General features: G+C 37.5%; 4 protein-coding genes across 5 annotated transcripts; 3 read left to right on the top strand and 1 right to left on the bottom strand.

Moving 5' to 3' along the window:
• Nucleotides 1–189: 189 nt before the first annotated feature.
• Nucleotides 190–1,971, top strand: LOC140774776 (microtubule-destabilizing protein 60-like). 2 transcript variants are annotated; one of them, XM_073117891.1, is made up of 3 exons: nucleotides 190–850; nucleotides 1,156–1,242; nucleotides 1,895–1,971. In XM_073117891.1, exons 1-2 carry the CDS (start codon nucleotides 341–343, stop codon nucleotides 1,192–1,194), a joined length of 549 nt encoding a protein of 182 aa, XP_072973992.1. In that variant the 5' UTR covers nucleotides 190–340; the 3' UTR covers nucleotides 1,195–1,242; nucleotides 1,895–1,971. The 2 variants fall into 2 exon arrangements, with proteins under 2 accessions (XP_072973992.1, XP_072973991.1); XM_073117890.1 differs by having other exon boundaries at nucleotides 1,172–1,242.
• Nucleotides 1,972–3,527: 1,556 nt separating this feature from the next.
• On the bottom strand, nucleotides 3,528–5,572 carry LOC140773812 (small ribosomal subunit protein eS19). The gene is made up of 4 exons (XM_073116566.1): nucleotides 5,420–5,572; nucleotides 4,379–4,469; nucleotides 4,017–4,200; nucleotides 3,528–3,856 (listed from the first exon to the last, which is right to left on the bottom strand). The coding sequence occupies exons 1-4, from the start codon at nucleotides 5,501–5,503 to the stop codon at nucleotides 3,784–3,786; spliced, it is 432 nt and encodes a 143-aa protein (XP_072972667.1). The 5' UTR covers nucleotides 5,504–5,572; the 3' UTR covers nucleotides 3,528–3,783.
• Nucleotides 5,573–5,955: 383 nt separating this feature from the next.
• On the top strand, nucleotides 5,956–12,739 carry LOC140773840 (probable mitochondrial-processing peptidase subunit beta, mitochondrial). The gene is made up of 9 exons (XM_073116608.1): nucleotides 5,956–6,740; nucleotides 7,485–7,649; nucleotides 7,771–7,908; nucleotides 8,001–8,152; nucleotides 8,265–8,373; nucleotides 10,603–10,701; nucleotides 11,736–11,801; nucleotides 11,902–12,009; nucleotides 12,437–12,739. Exons 1-9 carry the CDS (start codon nucleotides 6,084–6,086, stop codon nucleotides 12,521–12,523), a joined length of 1,581 nt encoding a protein of 526 aa, XP_072972709.1. The 5' UTR covers nucleotides 5,956–6,083; the 3' UTR covers nucleotides 12,524–12,739.
• Nucleotides 12,740–13,850: 1,111 nt separating this feature from the next.
• On the top strand, nucleotides 13,851–18,193 carry LOC140774965 (biotin carboxyl carrier protein of acetyl-CoA carboxylase 1, chloroplastic-like). Its single transcript, XM_073118167.1, has 7 exons — nucleotides 13,851–14,131; nucleotides 15,796–15,843; nucleotides 15,929–16,098; nucleotides 16,577–16,907; nucleotides 17,255–17,326; nucleotides 17,807–17,872; nucleotides 17,998–18,193. Exons 1-7 carry the CDS (start codon nucleotides 13,973–13,975, stop codon nucleotides 18,019–18,021), a joined length of 870 nt encoding a protein of 289 aa, XP_072974268.1. The 5' UTR covers nucleotides 13,851–13,972; the 3' UTR covers nucleotides 18,022–18,193.
• Nucleotides 18,194–18,632: the final 439 nt, after the last annotated feature.

An 18,632-nucleotide genomic window follows, 5' to 3' on the forward strand; every position in this document is an offset into this window, starting at 1 on the left:
AAGTTATAATACCAACCGTCGTAGGGTGTGATATGCAAATTTCATACCCCCCCAAGCGGCTTGGCTCCAATCTCGAGGCTCCTCTCCCCCGATCTAACGGACAAACGGCTACGACTTAGTAGTCTGGCATTTAAATCTCTCTCGCGAGGCACCGCCATAGAAACTAGTCGTTGCCAGAAGCCCGGAAAACCCAACGGTCACTGCTTCTCCCCTCTTCCTCTCCAACCCCAATAACTTCTCCATTCCCAAATCCCAATCAACAAGAGAATAAGAAGAATTAGAAAAGGAAGTGAGCAAACCCTTTTCTTCTACCCAATTCCACCGTCAAGAACTAACCTAGATGTTGACTCCCAAGAAGAATCCGCATCCCTCTCGAGTCCCCACCTCCATAATGTGCCACAATTCCGAGAATTCCAGTCCAAATATACGCATCTCCCCTCAGGCGAAGGAATCAGCCCCCAAAACCCCTCGGCCGCCGAAACCGGGAAAGTCCGTCGTCAACGACAAGAGTTCAAAAGGAGGCAGAAATGGTTCTGATTCCAAGGAATGCGAGGAAGAAAACTACGAGGTCCGCCGGGTTTCCCAGGAAGAGTTCTTTAAGAAAGATGGTATGACGAGGAATCAAAAGGAGTATACTTTGGAAGTGAGGAAAATGAGGAGCTTGGTGATGGAGGAGGCCATGACTAGTATGCCGGAGCCGGGGGCTGGGCGAGTAAAGCATTTGGTGAGGGCGTTCGAGAGTCTTCTTTCCATTCCGAGGGAGGTGGAGGCTGAGAAAGGCGAAGAAACGAGAGTGATGAATTGGGCATTGCCCGGGTTGCATCAGGCGGCAAAGGAATCTGAGAACGAGGTAAATTCGGCATCTGATTTCTCTACCACTGAGTTTGATTCAAGGCTTCTTTACCTTTAGATGGAGAGCAATGATGATAGGTTAGTTATAATAAAAATTGGTAAAGATGAGAAATTTCTTTACAACTTTTTTTTTCTTTCTCAATCTTCGTCAATTTGATCAATATCTCCTTCAAGATTGAGTTGGAGTAGCGGGACTTCAAGTGGGTATGGAAGGAGTAGGCGTAATGTAACTATTGATGGCTTTCTATTGCTTTTAAATTTAGTTTTTTATGTTGTCTACTGATTGTTTTTATGCTTGTTAAGAGCTCTGAGTCATCAGGATTCAGGAAGGAGCTGGATTAAGAAGCTCAAGGCGACCAACCAGCATCTCTTCAAGTTGAGGACTGTGAGGTATTGTGATAACTTTCTAGTTTTTCTTTCTCTACATATTAATGCTTCTTCATGGAATATATAATTCGCAAACAAGTAGAATGAAGAGTGGGAAAAAAAAATATAGAATTATAGCCCTACTAGATTAGATTCAGTTGCACATGAACATGGGAAGCAAAATATGAGAGCCTAAATTGATAGGTTTAATTTTTTTTTTTTAAACTTTTGTTTCTAACTTCTGATATAATTTAGCTGAATGAGGTGATATTACATGTTAGAAAGTAATGACTTTCTCACTCTGCATATCAGTTGGCATCAGAAATCTGGCTCATTTTCTTCCGTTTGTTACAAATCTCAACTAAGCTTTTGTGAGTAACTTTTACGGTACATGAGCCACAAGTTTGTTTCTACAATGATGCGTCAACATGAATTAACATGCTTTACTATGATGCGCCAATAATCATCTTAGCTGTTTATTATCATGATATATCATCGTAAGTTATAACTCAGTAGCCAGCAATATGGCCCACATTCTTAGAGATTGTCAGAATTTGTTTTTATGCAAAATTAAGTCACACTGGAGAAGAATTTCTCTGAATTCTGTAGATTTAGATGCATAAATAAGGTTATATGCTTTATGTATGTGATATATATATATGTTGCTCTGTCCCAGCAAAGAGGGCAACTCAAGGAAGAGAAATTCACGAAAAAAGTGAAAAAGTTGCTCATGGAAGAGGAAAAGTTGCGGATACCTATCGCACAAGGTCTCCGATTGATAACAAGTGAACCGGAGGTACCCCTGTAATTAACTTACATTTAAGGGTGTAAACAAGCCGAGCTTGAGCGAGCTGGGCCTAGCTCGGCTTGGCTCAATAGGTACTTTTTTTTGGCTTGATCTCAAGTTAAGGAGAGCACTGAGCCAATCAATCTTGTGCTTCACAGTGACGTTCTCACAGTCGCACATGCTGAGTTCGATTATAAGGTAAAATTCCTATTAAATTGTTCCATTTTAATCATCTCTAAGTAATGCTAGCACAATACATGAGCCTTGCAATTATTTGGATATCTAGGTTGCCAAGAAGATTTGTGCTGAACAACAAAGACCGGAGGAAGAGAGGCAGAAAAACGTATAAATTTCATACCTCGTTTCTTTTAATGATCACCGAAGCAATGCAATTGATTTGTTTCATAGTTGCAAGAAGGAGAAATACAAAAACGAGCTCACACCGAAAGCTCAATGCATGCAATACTTTGATAGGCTTTTCATTTCAAAGAAGTAAGTTGCAAATATCTGATATAATGTTTGTATTCTTATTGTCATCAAAATTGCTGCATTCTTCATAGTTTAAATTTCTCTATAAGACCCAGGAGGCCAGGACAGTGCCTAAAGGAGCCAAGGTTTCATACCAGACCAGAAAAGCTATCTCGGTGAGTGTCTCTTTTATACACTTTTTGGAATTCTTGACTGCATATGGCCATCACAGTGGCCTTTACAGTTGAAGGTAGAGTTCCTACTTACTAATGAGTCCCATGTCACTTGATATAGATTTATTCCCCTCTTCTTCCTTTTATCACGCATCAAAACATCGTTGGTGGAGTAGGTACTCTCTTTTTTTCTCATACAATTTGCTGTCTTATGCTTCTTCTAGCTTCCTCCTATTATCTAATGCATGAGATTGTATTTGAAGCTCAATATTAATTATTTCTATTGACCACAGTGACTCACTGCTGGGTTCTCCTGAGCTGAACAATGTGAAGTTTCATGGACTCCTGGAAGCTGAGCAATTAAGTTCTGCAGATATATTTTTTTCTCCTTTCTCTTTTTGTGGTTTATACCAAATTTCCTAGTATAACTAGTATCAAACACTGACGAATTTATCAAAGCATTATTTTGATGCACAAAGGGAAGTTCCAGCATGAATTTTACCATCTGTATAGAACCCAAACGTCAGTTGGTGTCCAGTGTGATATCATGATGATGGGTCCAAAGATGTTTGTTTCACTCACGAGACAAAACCTTCCAAGAACTTGTTCTTGTTTTTCTTGTTTCCTTCTCAAGCTTCCAGACACTGAAGGAAGGCCTTTAGGTGATATCACATTGTATAAATAACTAATGTTTCCTGGAATGATTTACTTACATGGTAAGCTTACTTCATTGACGAAAAATCCAGCTTACATAGGGAAAATCTGGATATGGTGCATTCATATTAAGTGTCCTTGGCTTAAAATCACTTGCCAGCTAAACATTATTGAAGTTAAATCCACCATGCTGAAAGAACAAATTGTTATTTGCTCAAATAACACAGTTCAGCAATTACCATGATTAATTGATTAAGTGTTTCATAATATTCTTTTCATGAAACAGCTAAATCCATGCAAAATATTAAGCAATATGATAGAGCGACCCTACAATAACACCGACAAATGTTCTGGTTCATGACTATGTTTAGATTAAAACGAACAGCTAATGAAAAAACTCTTGAACAGCAAAATTGCCGCAGACCAGACAGCAGAGAGGTCCATTCCTTAAAATCACCGGGATCACAAGCCCAAAAAGTTCACTCAAGGTACAATGGCAACTCGTCCTGCTACTTGATCCAAATCACGCCGGCCTTGGGAGGTTATCATCCTTCCACTGAAACACAACAAAAGATATTGTTTATACAAACTGCAATAATCATCTTGGCAGTGAGAAATTTTAATGACTGATTTTCTAAGTCATGCAAAAAGATGAAAATACCGGCTATCTCATGTTATATAAAGGCCAAAGGAACAAAAAAGGCATGAGCGGTTACCCTTTAGAACTGACGTCAATAATGTTCATTTTCTGCAATTGCTGAAGGATGTGGCGAGCCACCGCTCCACTGCTTTTGCAGAAATGTGGTGGACGACTTCCATTCCTTTTACGCCCTCCATAGATCTTCTGGAAACCACCTACACCAATGCCTTGCCTTAGATAGATCTTCCTTGCCATCGAAGCTGCAAGATGAATGAATATATGCAACTCAGCCCAAGAAGAAAACAGAAAGTTAACTACAATAAACTTCATTCTTCAAGCATGTTAATCTGCAATGCCAACTAAAAATATAGTACCAAAAATTCTAACATAGGGATACAAATAAAATGAAAGTGATGAGATCACGAGAAGGTTCATTACCAGCTCTAATGTAATACCAATCAGGGTCATAAGGAGCAAGTTCCTTGAACCTTCCAGTCTTCACAATGTCAGTCCAATGAGGAAGTTCCATCTATTCAAACAGAGGAAGGATTAATCTTTATTAAAAAAAGAGAGAAAAACAAGGGGAAGTTGCTGGTAACCTATGCATAGGTTCTCTTGTCATTTAAACCCTCAGAATTAGTGCTAACATTTGTTTGTCATTTACTCTAAGAATTAGAGTTAACATTTGTAAGCACCAATTGGAAAACCTTTCATGACAAAAGATACTGAAAGGGAAAGTCCTTCAAACAATGAGGAGCAGAGGAAAATCAGGCAACTATTCCATCATATGAGATTCTGCTGATAAGGTACAACCAATGCTAGTATATAAGCAGTGATTTCAAATCTAGAGGCTAAACAAGCTCTAGAAAAATCATGTAAGGCAAACTTTACCTTTTGGATGATTAAAAGGAGAATCTACTCACTCAACAATAAGACAAACTCTTCTCAAAAATAAAAAATAAAAAATAAAAAACAAAAAGACAAACTTAAGCTGAAACATGCCTCAAATTGCTTATAGTAACCAAGAAGGGAAAAAATCAAGGCATAATTGCCTGAAATTTTCTTACACTTTACGCAATACACAGACAATGTGACAAATATTCTTAGTTTAGCCAGCTCTAAATTCTTAACAAATAGATCTCAAATACTTGTGTACTTAAAAGTAGGGCTCGGCACTCCCTTAGCATGTCTTTCATATAATAAGTTCTTACCCACCCACCCACCCTACTTTGAACTGCAACTAACCATCCAAATTTATCACAAAAAGTTGTACGTTAACCAATCTCTCCATGGCTCCAAATCAATGCATTAAACCAAGTGTAATACCTTTTCCCAAGAAAATTAACGGCCGATTCCAGTTCCAGAGATAACTTTAACTAGAGATATTATATGCAAACGAAACATCGGATTTTTTGCACAATAAAGATCGAAAACCTTCAAAATCCTAGGAAAATTGAAGGAGGAGGAGATCGACCGAACCTTGCCGGATCTCTTGAGGTGGGCGGAGTACGCCTTCACGAACTCGTGGGGTGAGACGTCTTTTACTGTTCTTGCCGCCTCCATTGCCGAAAACCAGAGGTGATCTCCAGCTAGGGTTAGGGTTTCCACAGAAAAGGGCGGAAGGCTAAAAGCCGAAGGTTTTTATAGACGCAGTTGGGGGTGATTGGTAATTGATCGGACGGCTGAGATGTGTATGATCGATATTGAGGAATTTGGAGGATATTTACCAAAAATTTTGGTTTTATTTAATTAAATTTGAATTTTACCCCCCCTTAAATTATAACCCACTAATCCACTATCTCTATCTCCTCTATCAATAATATTTTCAGTATAGTTCGTCTTATTAACCCTTAATTTAATTTACTACTAAAAACATTGAAATAAGAATTTTAGCTGATTTGACATCCAATCAGTATCTGCCAAGTTATCTGACCGTAAGAACTTTCTACAACTGGTTCTGCAGGCGATCTTCTCCCCACTAGAACTCCCCAAGTCGATCCCCAAAATTCTCGTCTCCTCATCCCAGTCGCTTCTCTCGGCGGCTGCAATCTCTTCTCTCCCTCTTCTTCCCCACCCCGATCCAAACCCTCCAAACCCTGACACCTAGATCCCCTTCCTCCTCTCCCAAAGGCTACGCCCCAAAATGGCGATCCACAGACTCTTGCCTCTGGCTCGCCGATCCCGTACCCTAACCTCTCATATCCTCCTCTCCCGATCGGCCTCCACATCAGCGGCCGTCGCCACCGCGGTATCCAGCGATCTCCCTGAGACTCCCCCAACCATGATCTACGATCGCCTCGTCGAAGCCGTTAAGTCCAAGATCAAGCGGCTCGATGACCCCGACCCCCGGTTCGTCCGCCACGCGTCGCCCATCCCAGCTCTCGCCGATCACTCCTCTATTCTCTCCTCGCCGGAGACCCGCGTCACCACTCTCCCCACCGGCCTCCGCATCGCCACAGAATCCTCCCTCGCCTCCGCCACGGCCACCGTCGGCGTCTGGATCGATGCTGGCAGCCGGTTCGAGACCGAGGAGACTAACGGCACTGCGCACTTCCTCGAGCATATGATCTTTAAGGGGACGGCGAACCGGACGGTGCGGCAGCTCGAGGAGGAGATCGAGAATATGGGCGGGCATCTCAATGCTTACACATCTCGGGAGCAGACCACGTACTATGCCAAGGTGATGGAGAAGGATGTAGGAAAGGCGCTTGAGATCTTGGCGGATATATTGCAGAACTCGAGCTTTGATGAGGGACGGATTAATCGAGAGCGCGATGTTATCCTCCGAGAGATGGAGGAGGTAATTATTTTTTGCCTAGTATTTTTAGTTGTTATTTTTCAGTCGTGCAAGAAAGCTGTCACTTTTATCTTGCTGAACATATTTGAAGTGGACTGATTATAAATGGGAATCTCTGTCTGTGATAAAACGATCTAGATAAACGTTAGATATTCTTGGTTGGATTTTGTGATGGAGACTAGTGAACATTAAGGGCAGCTTGGATATTCATCCACTTTTATTGTTTTTGAGGATGATGTTGTTCTTGGCTGAACATGTATGTATATTGTACAGTGATACTGCTTATGCCATATAGCTCATATGAACCTTTGATGTTCTTTTTCTCATTACAGATGAGTTTCTTTACTTGCGTGTCTAGTTATAGAAGTCGTGAGTGTGCTGCTTTCACTCTTTTTATATCCATTCCTCCATGAATCGAGATTATCTTGTATGACATCTATTCTCTTAGATGATAAACCTTTCTGCACTGTTCTTATTTTTCCCTGTTTAGACCAACATTGCATACATGTTCCCTCTTCATTGACTTCTTTTTTTAAGTTCTGGTTATTATATTATGGTGAACTATTCTTTAATAATTTGATTATTGCACCAATAACAAGTCCTATTAAAGTAATATGCATGCTTTATATTGCTTCCTATCTAGGCATAGGATGGTCATTCATTAGTGTTGACTCATGAGTCTGTCATAGTTCCTGAGTCTACCAGTGAGGCAACAGACTGACAATTATTCTGTTTTCTGTTATGCAGGTTGAGGGACAAACTGAAGAAGTTATCTTTGATCATTTGCATGCAACTGCTTTCCAATATACTCCATTGGGCAGGACTATCCTGGGGCCTGCACAGAACATCAGAACAATTACAAAAGAGCATCTTAAGAACTATATTTCAACTCATTATACAGCTCCCAGAATGGTGTGGAAAATTAGTAGGCTAGAATCTATTACAAATTTTCATTTGTTCAGTTAATTATCAACCAATCACATATTATTGCTTGTGTAGTTGAACGTCTTTTGACTTTGCATTTTGATTTTAGGTTATTTCTGCTGCTGGTGCTGTTAAGCATGAGGATATAGTTGAGCAGGTCAAGAAGTTGTTTACGAAGCTATCTAGTGATTCTACTACAGCATCCCAGTTGGTTGCAAAAGAACCGGCTACCTTTACTGGTTCTGAGGTAAGGGTTATCCATCTCAATGCTAATAGATGCTTCTCCATCATAAACCATCTCTTTTCAATTAATTATGTCCTCCATAATTTCAATGACAGGTTCGCATTATAGATGATGATATCCCACTTGCACAATTTGCGGTTGCTTTTAGTGGAGCCTCCTGGACAGATCCCGATTCCATTGCTCTGATGGTCATGCAATCTATGCTAGGTTCTTGGAACAAAGGTGCCGGTGGAGGAAAGCACATGGGGTAGGTCTTTAATGCTTCTTTTGTCCTGTAGTGCCATTATTTTTGGACTCTTTAATTTTGATCTGCAACCTTCATTCACTTATCTTATGCCCCCACATTCTTCTATATATAGTTCAGAGCTTGTACAAAGGATCGCAATTAATGATATAGCTGAGAGCATGATGGCATTCAATACCAACTATAAGGATACTGGCCTCTTTGGTGTTTACGCTGTTGCCAAGGTTAGCCATTATTTATACTTGAAAGAATGTCTTCCTGTGCTTCACTTTATGTAAATCACTAAATCATGTTGATAGTAACACACTGATTGAAAGGGACATTTGTTTGCTGCTACCTGTTTTTGCCTCCTTTATCTTGGTTATCTCCTTATAGGACATGGCATTTACATGTTTGTGTTATGCAGGTTCAAGTTGCTGCTTATATAATTAAACAGCTATATTCTATATATATATATATATATATCTTGATTACTAAAACTGGGTATAATTTCCTACCAATCAAGAAGTTTCAGCTAAATCACTCCTTCATAATGATGCACTTTCTGTCTATATTCGACATGTACAGAACATCTTGGTCAATTCTCTTGTAACTTCTCTATGATGGCCATAATTTTTTTCTGACAAAAGCATTTCTTATTTATCTTTTCTACTGTTTATTGATCTCCAGTCTCAAATTTACCATCTCAAAGAAACTCAGGGAACATTTTTTCAAGCCTATAATATTCTGATCCATAGAGCATCGATTGCTTTATCACATTCCGATGAAACTTCTCAATGATGGCACCCATAATTTTTTTCTGACTAGCGTTTCTTATTTATCTTTTCTACTTTTTATTGATCTTCAGTCTCAAATTTACCATTTCAAAGAAACTCAGTGAATATTTTTTCAAGCCTATAATATTCTGATCCATAAAGCATCGCTTGCTTTATACATTCCTATGAAAATTCCCTATATAGTAATATCAAGTATCGGATCTGTATTGACATTATTACTGCTAATCCTCTTGTATGAAATTGGTAATATCATATTCAGTTTATAATAAGTTGTGATTAGACCTGATATAACTATCCTTGAATCATCATTTTTCCACAAGTTGGAGTCTCAATGCAATTGCCTATATTTGCTACTTTGAAATTGCTAGGTCTATCGAGGTGCTTGATGTTATAATTTATTGAATATATTCAGATGTCAATTCTACTAGAGTTTCCTTTATTTTGTCCTTTCCCTTGGCCGAGCCATGAGTACTTGTGGTGTTAGTGCCCAATTGTGCAGTTGCTTAGACTCTGTATTTCGTCAAGTTTCCAGTCTCCAATACACACTTCCATATTCCCATCCACGGGATGAGTGCAGACCTGTCCATGTTTTGATGTTTTTAATGAAATTGATATGTAGTATTCTTTCTAGGCCCAAAAATGAAACAAGTCTAATACCTGCTTCTATATATTCTCCTAAATAAATTCTGTTATTTTCTCTTGTATATGAATTTGCTTGGGTAGAGTGACCATGTATGATTGCTCTTTCAGTCTATTTGTCGGTCTGTATGTAAATTTTTCTTTGTTGAATTAGTTTTAGTTACATTCTTATGTGTTCCATCACTCTTCCCCAGTAAAAATTTGCAGACTCCACCAACAACACTATGCATGCTTTAGTCTTTGAATGGTTGTTTGCTTGGGCGAACTCAAGTTTAGAGTTCATTTGGCCTCCTTTTACTTCAGGATTATCTTTTTTTTTTCCTATTATAAATTAGGGAACAATTCTTGAGATTAGAAAAGAAAGATCAAATTATTGTTGATTTAGATTTAGAAATACGATTCATAATTATTTTACACATAAGCCAAATTACAATTTAAACCTTCATTTGATTTAAATTATTTTAAAAAGTGTCTCTTCTATCTCATACCACCCACTTATCTATCACAAACCAAAACTTCTCACTCAATTTTTAGGCCCAAATTTTTTCACTCACATTTTTCCATCTATCTCCTCTCTCCTACTATCCACCTATCCCATTGCATACCTATAAAAAATGAGAACATTTTAATTTAAATTTATATCATTATATGTCAAATCAAGGGCACTTGAATTTTTACTTCATATTTGTACCTTTTTTAAAAAATATTTTATGACATCAAATGTAATTATTACACTACTCTAAAGTAGATGTACAATTTTAGGAGTAAGGATCTAAACCAAGTATTATAGATTTTCTTTAATCTTAAAGTAAATGAGGCCTTGAAGTTTTGCAAGCACCATCTTGCTACTCTTCGATAGATTTGCATGGTTCATTCTTTTCTCAAGTGTTCATATTTTTGTCTGTTTTCTTATCTTGTCTGCCTATTTGTTCTTTTTATAGGGGAGTCATTTTTTAGATTCTTTCAATTTTTAATGAGTACAGATTCTTTCTACTTGAATGTCCTATGATATCACCACACCATTACTTTTGTAAACAGCCGGATTGCTTGGATGATTTGGCTTATGCTATTATGTACGAGATAAGCAAGTTATCGTACCGTGTCACAGAAGATGATGTTACTCGTGCTCGGAATCAGGTAGTTTTCCATTACTCATTGTTTTACTCTCTTTTTTCTATGAGGAAATGCTTCTGCTCATTAGGAAAGAGATTTTTTGTCTGCTTTAGTTCTTAGAGCAATTAAATGAGAAGAGAAGACTGTCTTTTCTTGGCAGATACTTTGCATTTTGATGAGTTAGATCCATTTTTTTATTGTTATTTTTGGAACTTTGGTCTATTTGATTTTTTGTTCAACCACAATCTCTTATCATATTGCAAGATACATTATATATATCAAATGATATAATACATCTATGTATATCAAATCTTCCATGAGCACAATCAAGCAGGTAATGTTTGCATTGCTAAATGTTGTTTAGTTCATAATATTTATTTTGCATGGGTGATATATCTTTAGTAATGCATACTATATATTTGCGCATGCTATTACACCAGTTATACATATCTTAAAATACTGTCTATGTTGCATACTTGCATTATGAAAAATTAACAACCCTAGGAAACGAAACTACCAGATGCTAAAAAATTGCACAAAACTACCAGATGCTAAAGTAATTAATTTATGCATAATAATAAAGCTTAAGATAGGCAACCACAGATGTAAGATATTTTATGCAGAAAACCCGTGTAAGTTAGGGTAAAGTCCTTTCTAACATCATTCATTCTGGAAAAATCAATTGAGACTGGTTAGAACCACTTTCTAACACCAGTACAAAACTTCACATATAATTTCCCCTTGCAAACCAATGCCATAGAATTAAATCTTTGGTTTGAAATTCAGTTTTCTATATTAATATTCTTTATAAGAACTTCAAAGTTTTTAGACTTGTGCTAATGCTCATATATGAAATCTAGACATGTTATACATAAAATTCAGTTTTTAGCAATCTCTGCCAATTAAATAATCAAATACAAAACCTTGCACATTACTAACTGCTTCAGCTAGCGACTTGCCAGCTGTGAAAGTTTTTTAGCTTTGAAGAGTTGATAATTGATATTTCAGTTTCTATAAATTAGCATGCTTATATATTGAGTAAATTGATGGTCTTTCAGCTGAAATCTTCTCTCCAACTTCACATTGATGGTACTAGCGCTGTTGCTGAGGATATTGGACGTCAGGTAGACATGTGTTAATGGACAGCTATGGTAGCTTGATACCTGTGATTTCTCCATCTATATTTCCTCCTAGAAATTCATCTTCTTCATTTTGTCCTTGCAGTTACTTACCTATGGCCGAAGAATACCTGTTGCTGAACTTTTTGCAAGGATTGATGCAGTCGATGCAAGCACTGTCAAGCGTGTTGCCAACCGTTTCATATTTGACCAGGTGAAAATTGCACATCTATTACCCCACTGACACAACTGTGTGCTTATATCTGCATCACAAATTTCATCTATTTAAAATGCTAACAATGTGGAAAAAAGAATCACATGGAATTTTTTTTTTTTCACTTTGAAGTTGGCCAGTATTTCCTCTGTCTAAGTCAGTCTATTACCTCAAATTATGGAACTAAATTTCTGGATGGAACTCTTAGCCATCCATGGTAATGCTGGTACCAGCTCTTGTCTGGGAACAGTAACCCAAATATACTGCTAAGCTACCACTGTGCTATGCAGATAGTCTCTTGGTGAGGAAATTGACATTAAGATTGAATTAACTGCTTTTCCCAATTCATAAAACTTCTCTCGGTCTATTTATTAATTCATGCACTGAAAATCAATCTTGTATCTTGTTTACTGTTATTACTTTGTAGGATGTCGCAATTGCTGCTGTGGGACCGATTCAGGGTCTTCCAGACTACAACTGGTTCAGGCGCCGTACCTACCTCCTCCGCTATTAGATCAACCTTTTACATCTTTTTTGTATTTGCTATCTATTAGCAAAAAGAAGAAAAATGAAACCGGATGTCATGCACTTGCCTGTTAATTATTGTTGCAGTCATGCGCATCAAGCGCCCCACTGGCTGGAATTGGTTCTCTCTTCTCTCACTATTTTTGGCATGTAAAATTTCTGATTTCTGTCAATAATGAGCATCCACTGACTTCGCTACTTATAACGCCATCAATTAAAAGTTACATCTGGACATGTTTCATATTTGTGATAAGATTGCTTTCGGTGTTAATGCCTTTAGGAAAGTAAAGAGGTTGCTTGGATGCAGAATTCCTCGTTTCCTATTATGTAAGCTGTGTCAATTGTTGAACTTGCGTTCGTTTCAGAGTTCGCTGGCATCAGCCGGAGGATGGCAGGGGAAAAATTGTGATAAAGAGTATATTGATGCTTTCTCTTTGTGGCATTGAGTTTTTCTGTTTCTACTGTTCTTGCTATCTTCTACCACGATGGGTTCGTTTGTAAACAAAAGTTGCCAGGTGAGATGAATGGTAATAAAAACATATGCTGCTTCTTAAAAGCCCCTCACCGCTCACGTTTATTTAAGAAGCTTCACACCTTTTACGCCTTCATAGGTATTGTGGGTCACACTTTGTGCATTGATAAGAGAACTATTTTTTTTGAACTATGAACTTATGCAATATATATAACACTACATCCATTCACGAATAATTCTTTTTCTTATTATAAAATATACTTTATTATTTTAGAATTATAGCTAAATATTATAACAATTTTATTCTAAAATATAAGCACTATTTATTATGATTATATTTTATACTACATGGTCATTCAGTTATTAATTTATCTTTGATATTTATTCCATCAATCTAATTTATACTAAATTAAAAAATATTTATATAATATTTATAAAATATAGATATTTCTCATCTTTTTATTTATTTTATATTACATCAAATGTATTAATTACACCCTTATTAATACAAAAAAAATATAAGAATAATTATTCTTAAAATAAAAATATTATTTTAAAAATAATTATTATAGAATTGACTTAAGACAATAGCCTAATAATATGAGAAACAAACATTATGTTTTAATTTTTTTTTAATTTTAAACTCGAATGCTCTAGAAATTACTTGCTTTGCTGGACCCATTTGCATCAGGATGGCACGTGACTCCATCGAAGCCCAGAAGGGCGGAAACCACAATGCCGAGTAGAGCGGGCTCCACTACCTGATCTCTCGATCTCATCGATCTCTCTGACACGGACGGCTGAGATCGCATCACGTCTCTCCATTCAGTCCATCTCATCTCGCTTCGTTCCCTCCGCCCTCCTCTTCTCCTTCTCCTCCTTTTAACTTCCCTTCATCCCTCTCTCTATCCCTCTAAAGCTCTCTCTCTTTCTCTCTCTTCCCCGATCTGAGAGCTCCGCTCGCCCATGGCTTCAATCACAATCCCTTGCCCCAAGTGCTCTTTTGCCGCCCGGGGCCGCTCGTCCCGGCGAGACGCGTTGCAGCAGCAGCCGAGCTCAATCGTGCCGGTCTCCAAGGTCGGATCTTCCTGGATTGCTGGATCTGGAAGCTTCTCGCTGTCGCATGTGAGTTTGCTCTTTCGATCTTGATTGCTTTGTAATAGGAGTGGAGGAAATTGGACTAAGATTGGATTTTGAACAAGTTGAAGGGTCTTAATTGCGGATTTCTTTGTTTAGTGGGCGAAAGATGGAAGTTTCCCGGTCTCCCATCATTTCTGTTTAAATCTGAGTAAATTCCAATATAGTTTGACTTAGGGGTAGTTTTTGCGCATGAGCTTGTTTGAGTAGAAAGAAGGACAACTCATTTGCTGTCGGACACAGTTCCGTGAGTGTAGAAACGTAATTTAAATGTTAATTGAGTACATGACGCTGCAGAACCGACATTCTAATCCTGCATTTGCTAAAAATCAACTTTCAAATTTTGGATTATTTATATTATTAGTCGGAAGATTTACTACTTTTAGTGTAAGTAACATGTAAAAGTTGAAGATGACAATGGATCAATATATGTTTAATCCCCACAACAATGGCAAACTAAGGGTGTACATCTTATCTTCACATTTTGGAGTAAGTGTAGTAGATGTAAAACCTTCCACCCTCAGGGTGGATGTCCAACCTATCCAATGCACAAGACTCCTACCAAAAATGCCGGTTCGTGGAGTGCAAGATGCACACAACCTTACCCCCATCACTGAGAGTTTATTTAGGGCTTTAATCCATGAAGACTTTGGGTTCACAATAAGTGATCCCCTTTTATGACGACAATAAAAAAAATTGCTTGTTTTTTCTTCTTGCTTTGTGTTCCCTGTAGAAAATATTCTTCTTTGTCTATTAGAATTTCGTTTGTTGCTTTGAAATTGAAGTGTCTTTCATTAAAGGAAGTGTTGGGTATACATATTGCATCCTACTTCATCCCAAAAGCTTAAGCTCATAGGACTAAGTCTAATTTTAACATATTTCCATCTTCTCAACGCTTCCCCATACTCCTAAGAGATGCCTAGCCCTGACTATCTTTTTGCTGCTGATACTATTTACATGCTGTCAACCCCACCATAGTCAATGCTCTGCCATATATACTGCAACCATACTTTTCTATCTTCTCAAATCAGTTGTTGCTCCAGTTATACTAGCTAAATCAGTTGAATTAATTTAGATCTGTGTTAAATTTGACATCTTATACAATCTGCGACAAAAAGGTCAATTGACAACAGAGTGAATAAGAAAGTAACAAAAGAAAGAGAAGATGAATTAAGAATGGGAGGTACAGAGGAGGGAGAGAGCGAGAGATTAAGGCCATACAACATGAAAAAAAAATGTGTGTTTTCCTCATTTGTGTGGTGGGAAACAGTTTCTAGTTACCACTGTGTAAATCCTCTTAATCATCGATCAAACTATGCCTGCATGTTTCAACAATTACCAGTAAGATATGATTGATGGCTCAGCTTTGGTTAATTTTTATGTACAATCTGCATCAAATGTTAGAAGGGACTAACATGGATAGTGTTGGCCACTTAATGAATAATTGCTGTAAAAAAGATTACTTTTAGGCCCATTTATACTTAACAAATCTATAATTATATTCTTAATGGTTGACAATGAATCTAATGATACTTTTTTTGTCTGTCAATAAAAACATATATTAAAAAAAGAACTTTGGAAAATGAGAAAACATGGTATGATGTGCACATCCGACATCTCCTTCATTTCTCTTCCCCTTTGATGCTTTGCAGGGCCGTGATGAGAGACAATTCCCTGTTCTTAAGGCCCAGGTTCAAGAGGTATGTACTTGCTTCAGTTTGATTCTTCATCCTAGCAAGTAAGATAAACATTCTTTTACTTCCTATAACTACATCTTCTTGTAAGGTTTCTATCGAGGGTTCTTCAAACTCTTTGCCGACAGCATCAGCCAAGGAAGATACTTTATCATTATCCAAGAAAAAAGATTCTGACATAGCAGATGCATCTTCCAGTCAAGCTCCTGTACCAGAGTCTGCCATATCTGCATTTTTGGCTGAAGCTTCACAACTTGTTATGTAAGAATACCCCACTTGCTTGTAATGATCAAGAAGAGCATGGGAAAAAAAATCAGGGATCTTTTCTCTGTAATCCTCAATAGGAAAATGAAGAAATGTGAGAAGGTCCTTGCTGTTGATATAGAAGACATCCAATTGAAAGTCTAAGTTTAAGCACATTGCAAGTTGATGATCAGAGGGATCTGCATGTTATGGTAGATCATTTTCTAAAAATGGGTTGACTTGCTCACTGAGAAAATCCTATTCAGTATGGCAATGTCTATTGGATCCTGAGAAATTAGTCTTGACTCCACTATTGGCAGAACATGTAGCTAGCTGTTCATTCAGGACTAGAGAGAGGAAGCCTACTAGGGTCATCGGCTCTTATAGAGAACATATTTTTTTGTTTTTTATATATAATCTTATAATAAATCATTTGATCCATTTGTTAAACATCTCTTGTTTCTTTTCTTTTTCTTTTTTGTTTTCCTCTGAGCAGGCTTGTGGATTCAAAGGATGTAACCGAGTTGCAACTAAAGTATAATGACTGTGAACTTATCATAAGAAAGAAAGAGGCTCTACCACAGCCTGTTCCTCCTGTTCATCCCATGATGATGCAACAACCCCAGGTCATGTTTCAGTCACCCACTCCCATGCCTCAATCTGCTCCTCCTGCACCTTCAAGTCCTGCTGCAGCAGCTCCTGCACCAGCACTAGCCCTTCCTCCTCCTGCAAAAGGAGGAAGCAAGTCTTCACTTCCTCCTCTCAAATGTCCCATGGCTGGGACATTTTACCGAAGCCCAGCACCTGGGGAGCCTGCATTTGTGAAGGTAGCCTTCCTACTCATATGCCCGCCGACGTATGTCTTTCGCTTTGCATGTTGCAAATATTCAATGTGTGCTATAGCTCTATTCCTGTGTCTTTATTTGCATGCATGAACAGAAAATGTTTTTGCTTCTTTTTGACAACCTCTCCTGCATAATGTACATTTGCCCCTAATTGTGTATATATGTACCCTTGAAGCATCTGTTCATGTGTAAGTAATTCATCAACCATAAAAATGCGTCCGTTCATATTCTTCTCTTTCTTTTCCACAAGGTATATTTTTGGTGTATATTTTTTTGTTGCATATATTGAGCGGCAATCTATACCCATCTAACCCTTGTGTGCTATTCAGGTAGGAGATAAGGTGCAAAAGGGACAGGTTGTCTGCATTATTGAGGCCATGAAATTGATGAATGAGATCGAGGTAATCTCCATCTAACCGCATTTCATTTTGATTTCTATAATCTTATAATCGGTCTCCATAGTTATTAGTGATGAGTGCATGATCTTTCTTCAACAGAGATGACTACTTCCTATTTTATGTCTGGCCCTTCAGCTGAGAAAACTTTCATATATCCAGGAAATCATCTCAAAATTGTAATTGTTCAATGAACTTGAAATATGGATGAAATCATTCTTTTTCTTTTGTTTTTCGTTCTTATAAAGCTGTATAATATTAGAAAAGGACGGAAAACTAAATCGAGAACCTAGATCATCATTCAACTGTTCTACTAGCCAGTATCAAATACATGACTCTGGAACAATTTGCTCAAACATTATTCACTTTGAACTCAAAAAAGAGCGAAAGACGTTTCAACTTTCAAATTCAAATTTATGAAGAGCAGGAATTCATTGAAATGCTTGTGCTAGGTTAGGCTGATACTTCATTCTCTCTTTGATGCAGGCTGATCAGTCAGGCACAGTTGTGGAGATAGTTGCCGAAGATGGAAAACCAGTTAGTGTTGACACGGTACATCTCTCTCTCTCTCTCTCTCTCTCTCTCTCTCTCTCTATATATATATATATATATATATATATATATAATCCTTTTCTTTTTATCTTTTGTCTAATGCTCGCATATTTGACCTTTTGCAGCCTCTACTTATAATTCAGCCCTAAAGAAGACATTTCTCGGATTGTAGCTCAGAACAGATTACTTTACGCGGTTTATCCCATCATTTTTATTTCTATAAGAGTTTCTATTTATCTCTGTACGAGTAGAAAGGGAATCATTTCATGGTTTTATCGTGGACAATAAGATTTATGTTGAGTTAAAGAAGCTTTGGTGCCAGATGGTTCACGAGAGATATTTATACTGATATAAATATCACCGTATACAAGACTATGTCTCTATGTCCTCGAGTTGAAATATATTTCGCTCTGACTGCCGACAGTATTCATGGTCATGTCATCACATGGTATCTGCACTTGTGAAATGAGTTTAAATCATACTCGGACCTTTTGACAAGATTGAAAGAATGACAAGAAGTTGGATTAATCCGTGATATATTTTGTTCAAATGTTTCAACGAATCAAGATACAAATGGGATTGAGTTTTCTAGTGATCAAAATTACTCGACAGTCTTAGGACTTGATTTAACATGTTTGGGTCTTTTTGGTGTCCTTTCTTATAAACAGGATTGATGAAGTAGAATGTTATGGCAGATTAACTGATTATTTAATTTAGATAACATTTATTAAATTCCTATGAACTATATTTTTACTCTTAC

The sequence above is a fragment of the Typha angustifolia genome, chromosome 13 (genome assembly GCF_048772165.1).
Source record: "Typha angustifolia cultivar Huaian chromosome 13, ASM4877216v1, whole genome shotgun sequence".
NCBI classification, from domain to species: Eukaryota; Viridiplantae; Streptophyta; class Magnoliopsida; order Poales; family Typhaceae; genus Typha; species Typha angustifolia.

Excerpts from the sequence above, each read along its gene's own strand:
- LOC140773840 (XM_073116608.1), top strand. The coding sequence starts at position 6,084 with ATGGCGATCCACAGACTCTTGCCTCTGGCTCGCCGATCCCGTACCCTA. Across the intron at positions 10,702-11,735 it reads TTACTCGTGCTCGGAATCAG|CTGAAATCTTCTCTCCAACT; the intron begins GTAGTTTTCCAT and ends ATGGTCTTTCAG. Across the intron at positions 11,802-11,901 it reads CTGAGGATATTGGACGTCAG|TTACTTACCTATGGCCGAAG; the intron begins GTAGACATGTGT and ends TTGTCCTTGCAG.
- LOC140773812 (XM_073116566.1), bottom strand. The coding sequence starts at position 5,503 with ATGGAGGCGGCAAGAACAGTAAAAGACGTCTCACCCCACGAGTTCGTG. Across the intron at positions 4,201-4,378 it reads TTGGTATTACATTAGAGCTG|CTTCGATGGCAAGGAAGATC; the intron begins GTAATGAACCTT and ends TTCATCTTGCAG. Across the intron at positions 3,857-4,016 it reads ATTGACGTCAGTTCTAAAGG|TGGAAGGATGATAACCTCCC; the intron begins GTAACCGCTCAT and ends GTTGTGTTTCAG.
- LOC140774776 (XM_073117890.1), top strand. The coding sequence starts at position 341 with ATGTTGACTCCCAAGAAGAATCCGCATCCCTCTCGAGTCCCCACCTCC. Across the intron at positions 851-1,171 it reads CAAAGGAATCTGAGAACGAG|GATTCAGGAAGGAGCTGGAT; the intron begins GTAAATTCGGCA and ends CTGAGTCATCAG. Across the intron at positions 1,243-1,894 it reads TTCAAGTTGAGGACTGTGAG|CAAAGAGGGCAACTCAAGGA; the intron begins GTATTGTGATAA and ends GCTCTGTCCCAG.
- LOC140774965 (XM_073118167.1), top strand. The coding sequence starts at position 13,973 with ATGGCTTCAATCACAATCCCTTGCCCCAAGTGCTCTTTTGCCGCCCGG. Across the intron at positions 14,132-15,795 it reads GAAGCTTCTCGCTGTCGCAT|GGCCGTGATGAGAGACAATT; the intron begins GTGAGTTTGCTC and ends GATGCTTTGCAG. Across the intron at positions 17,327-17,806 it reads AATTGATGAATGAGATCGAG|GCTGATCAGTCAGGCACAGT; the intron begins GTAATCTCCATC and ends TCTTTGATGCAG.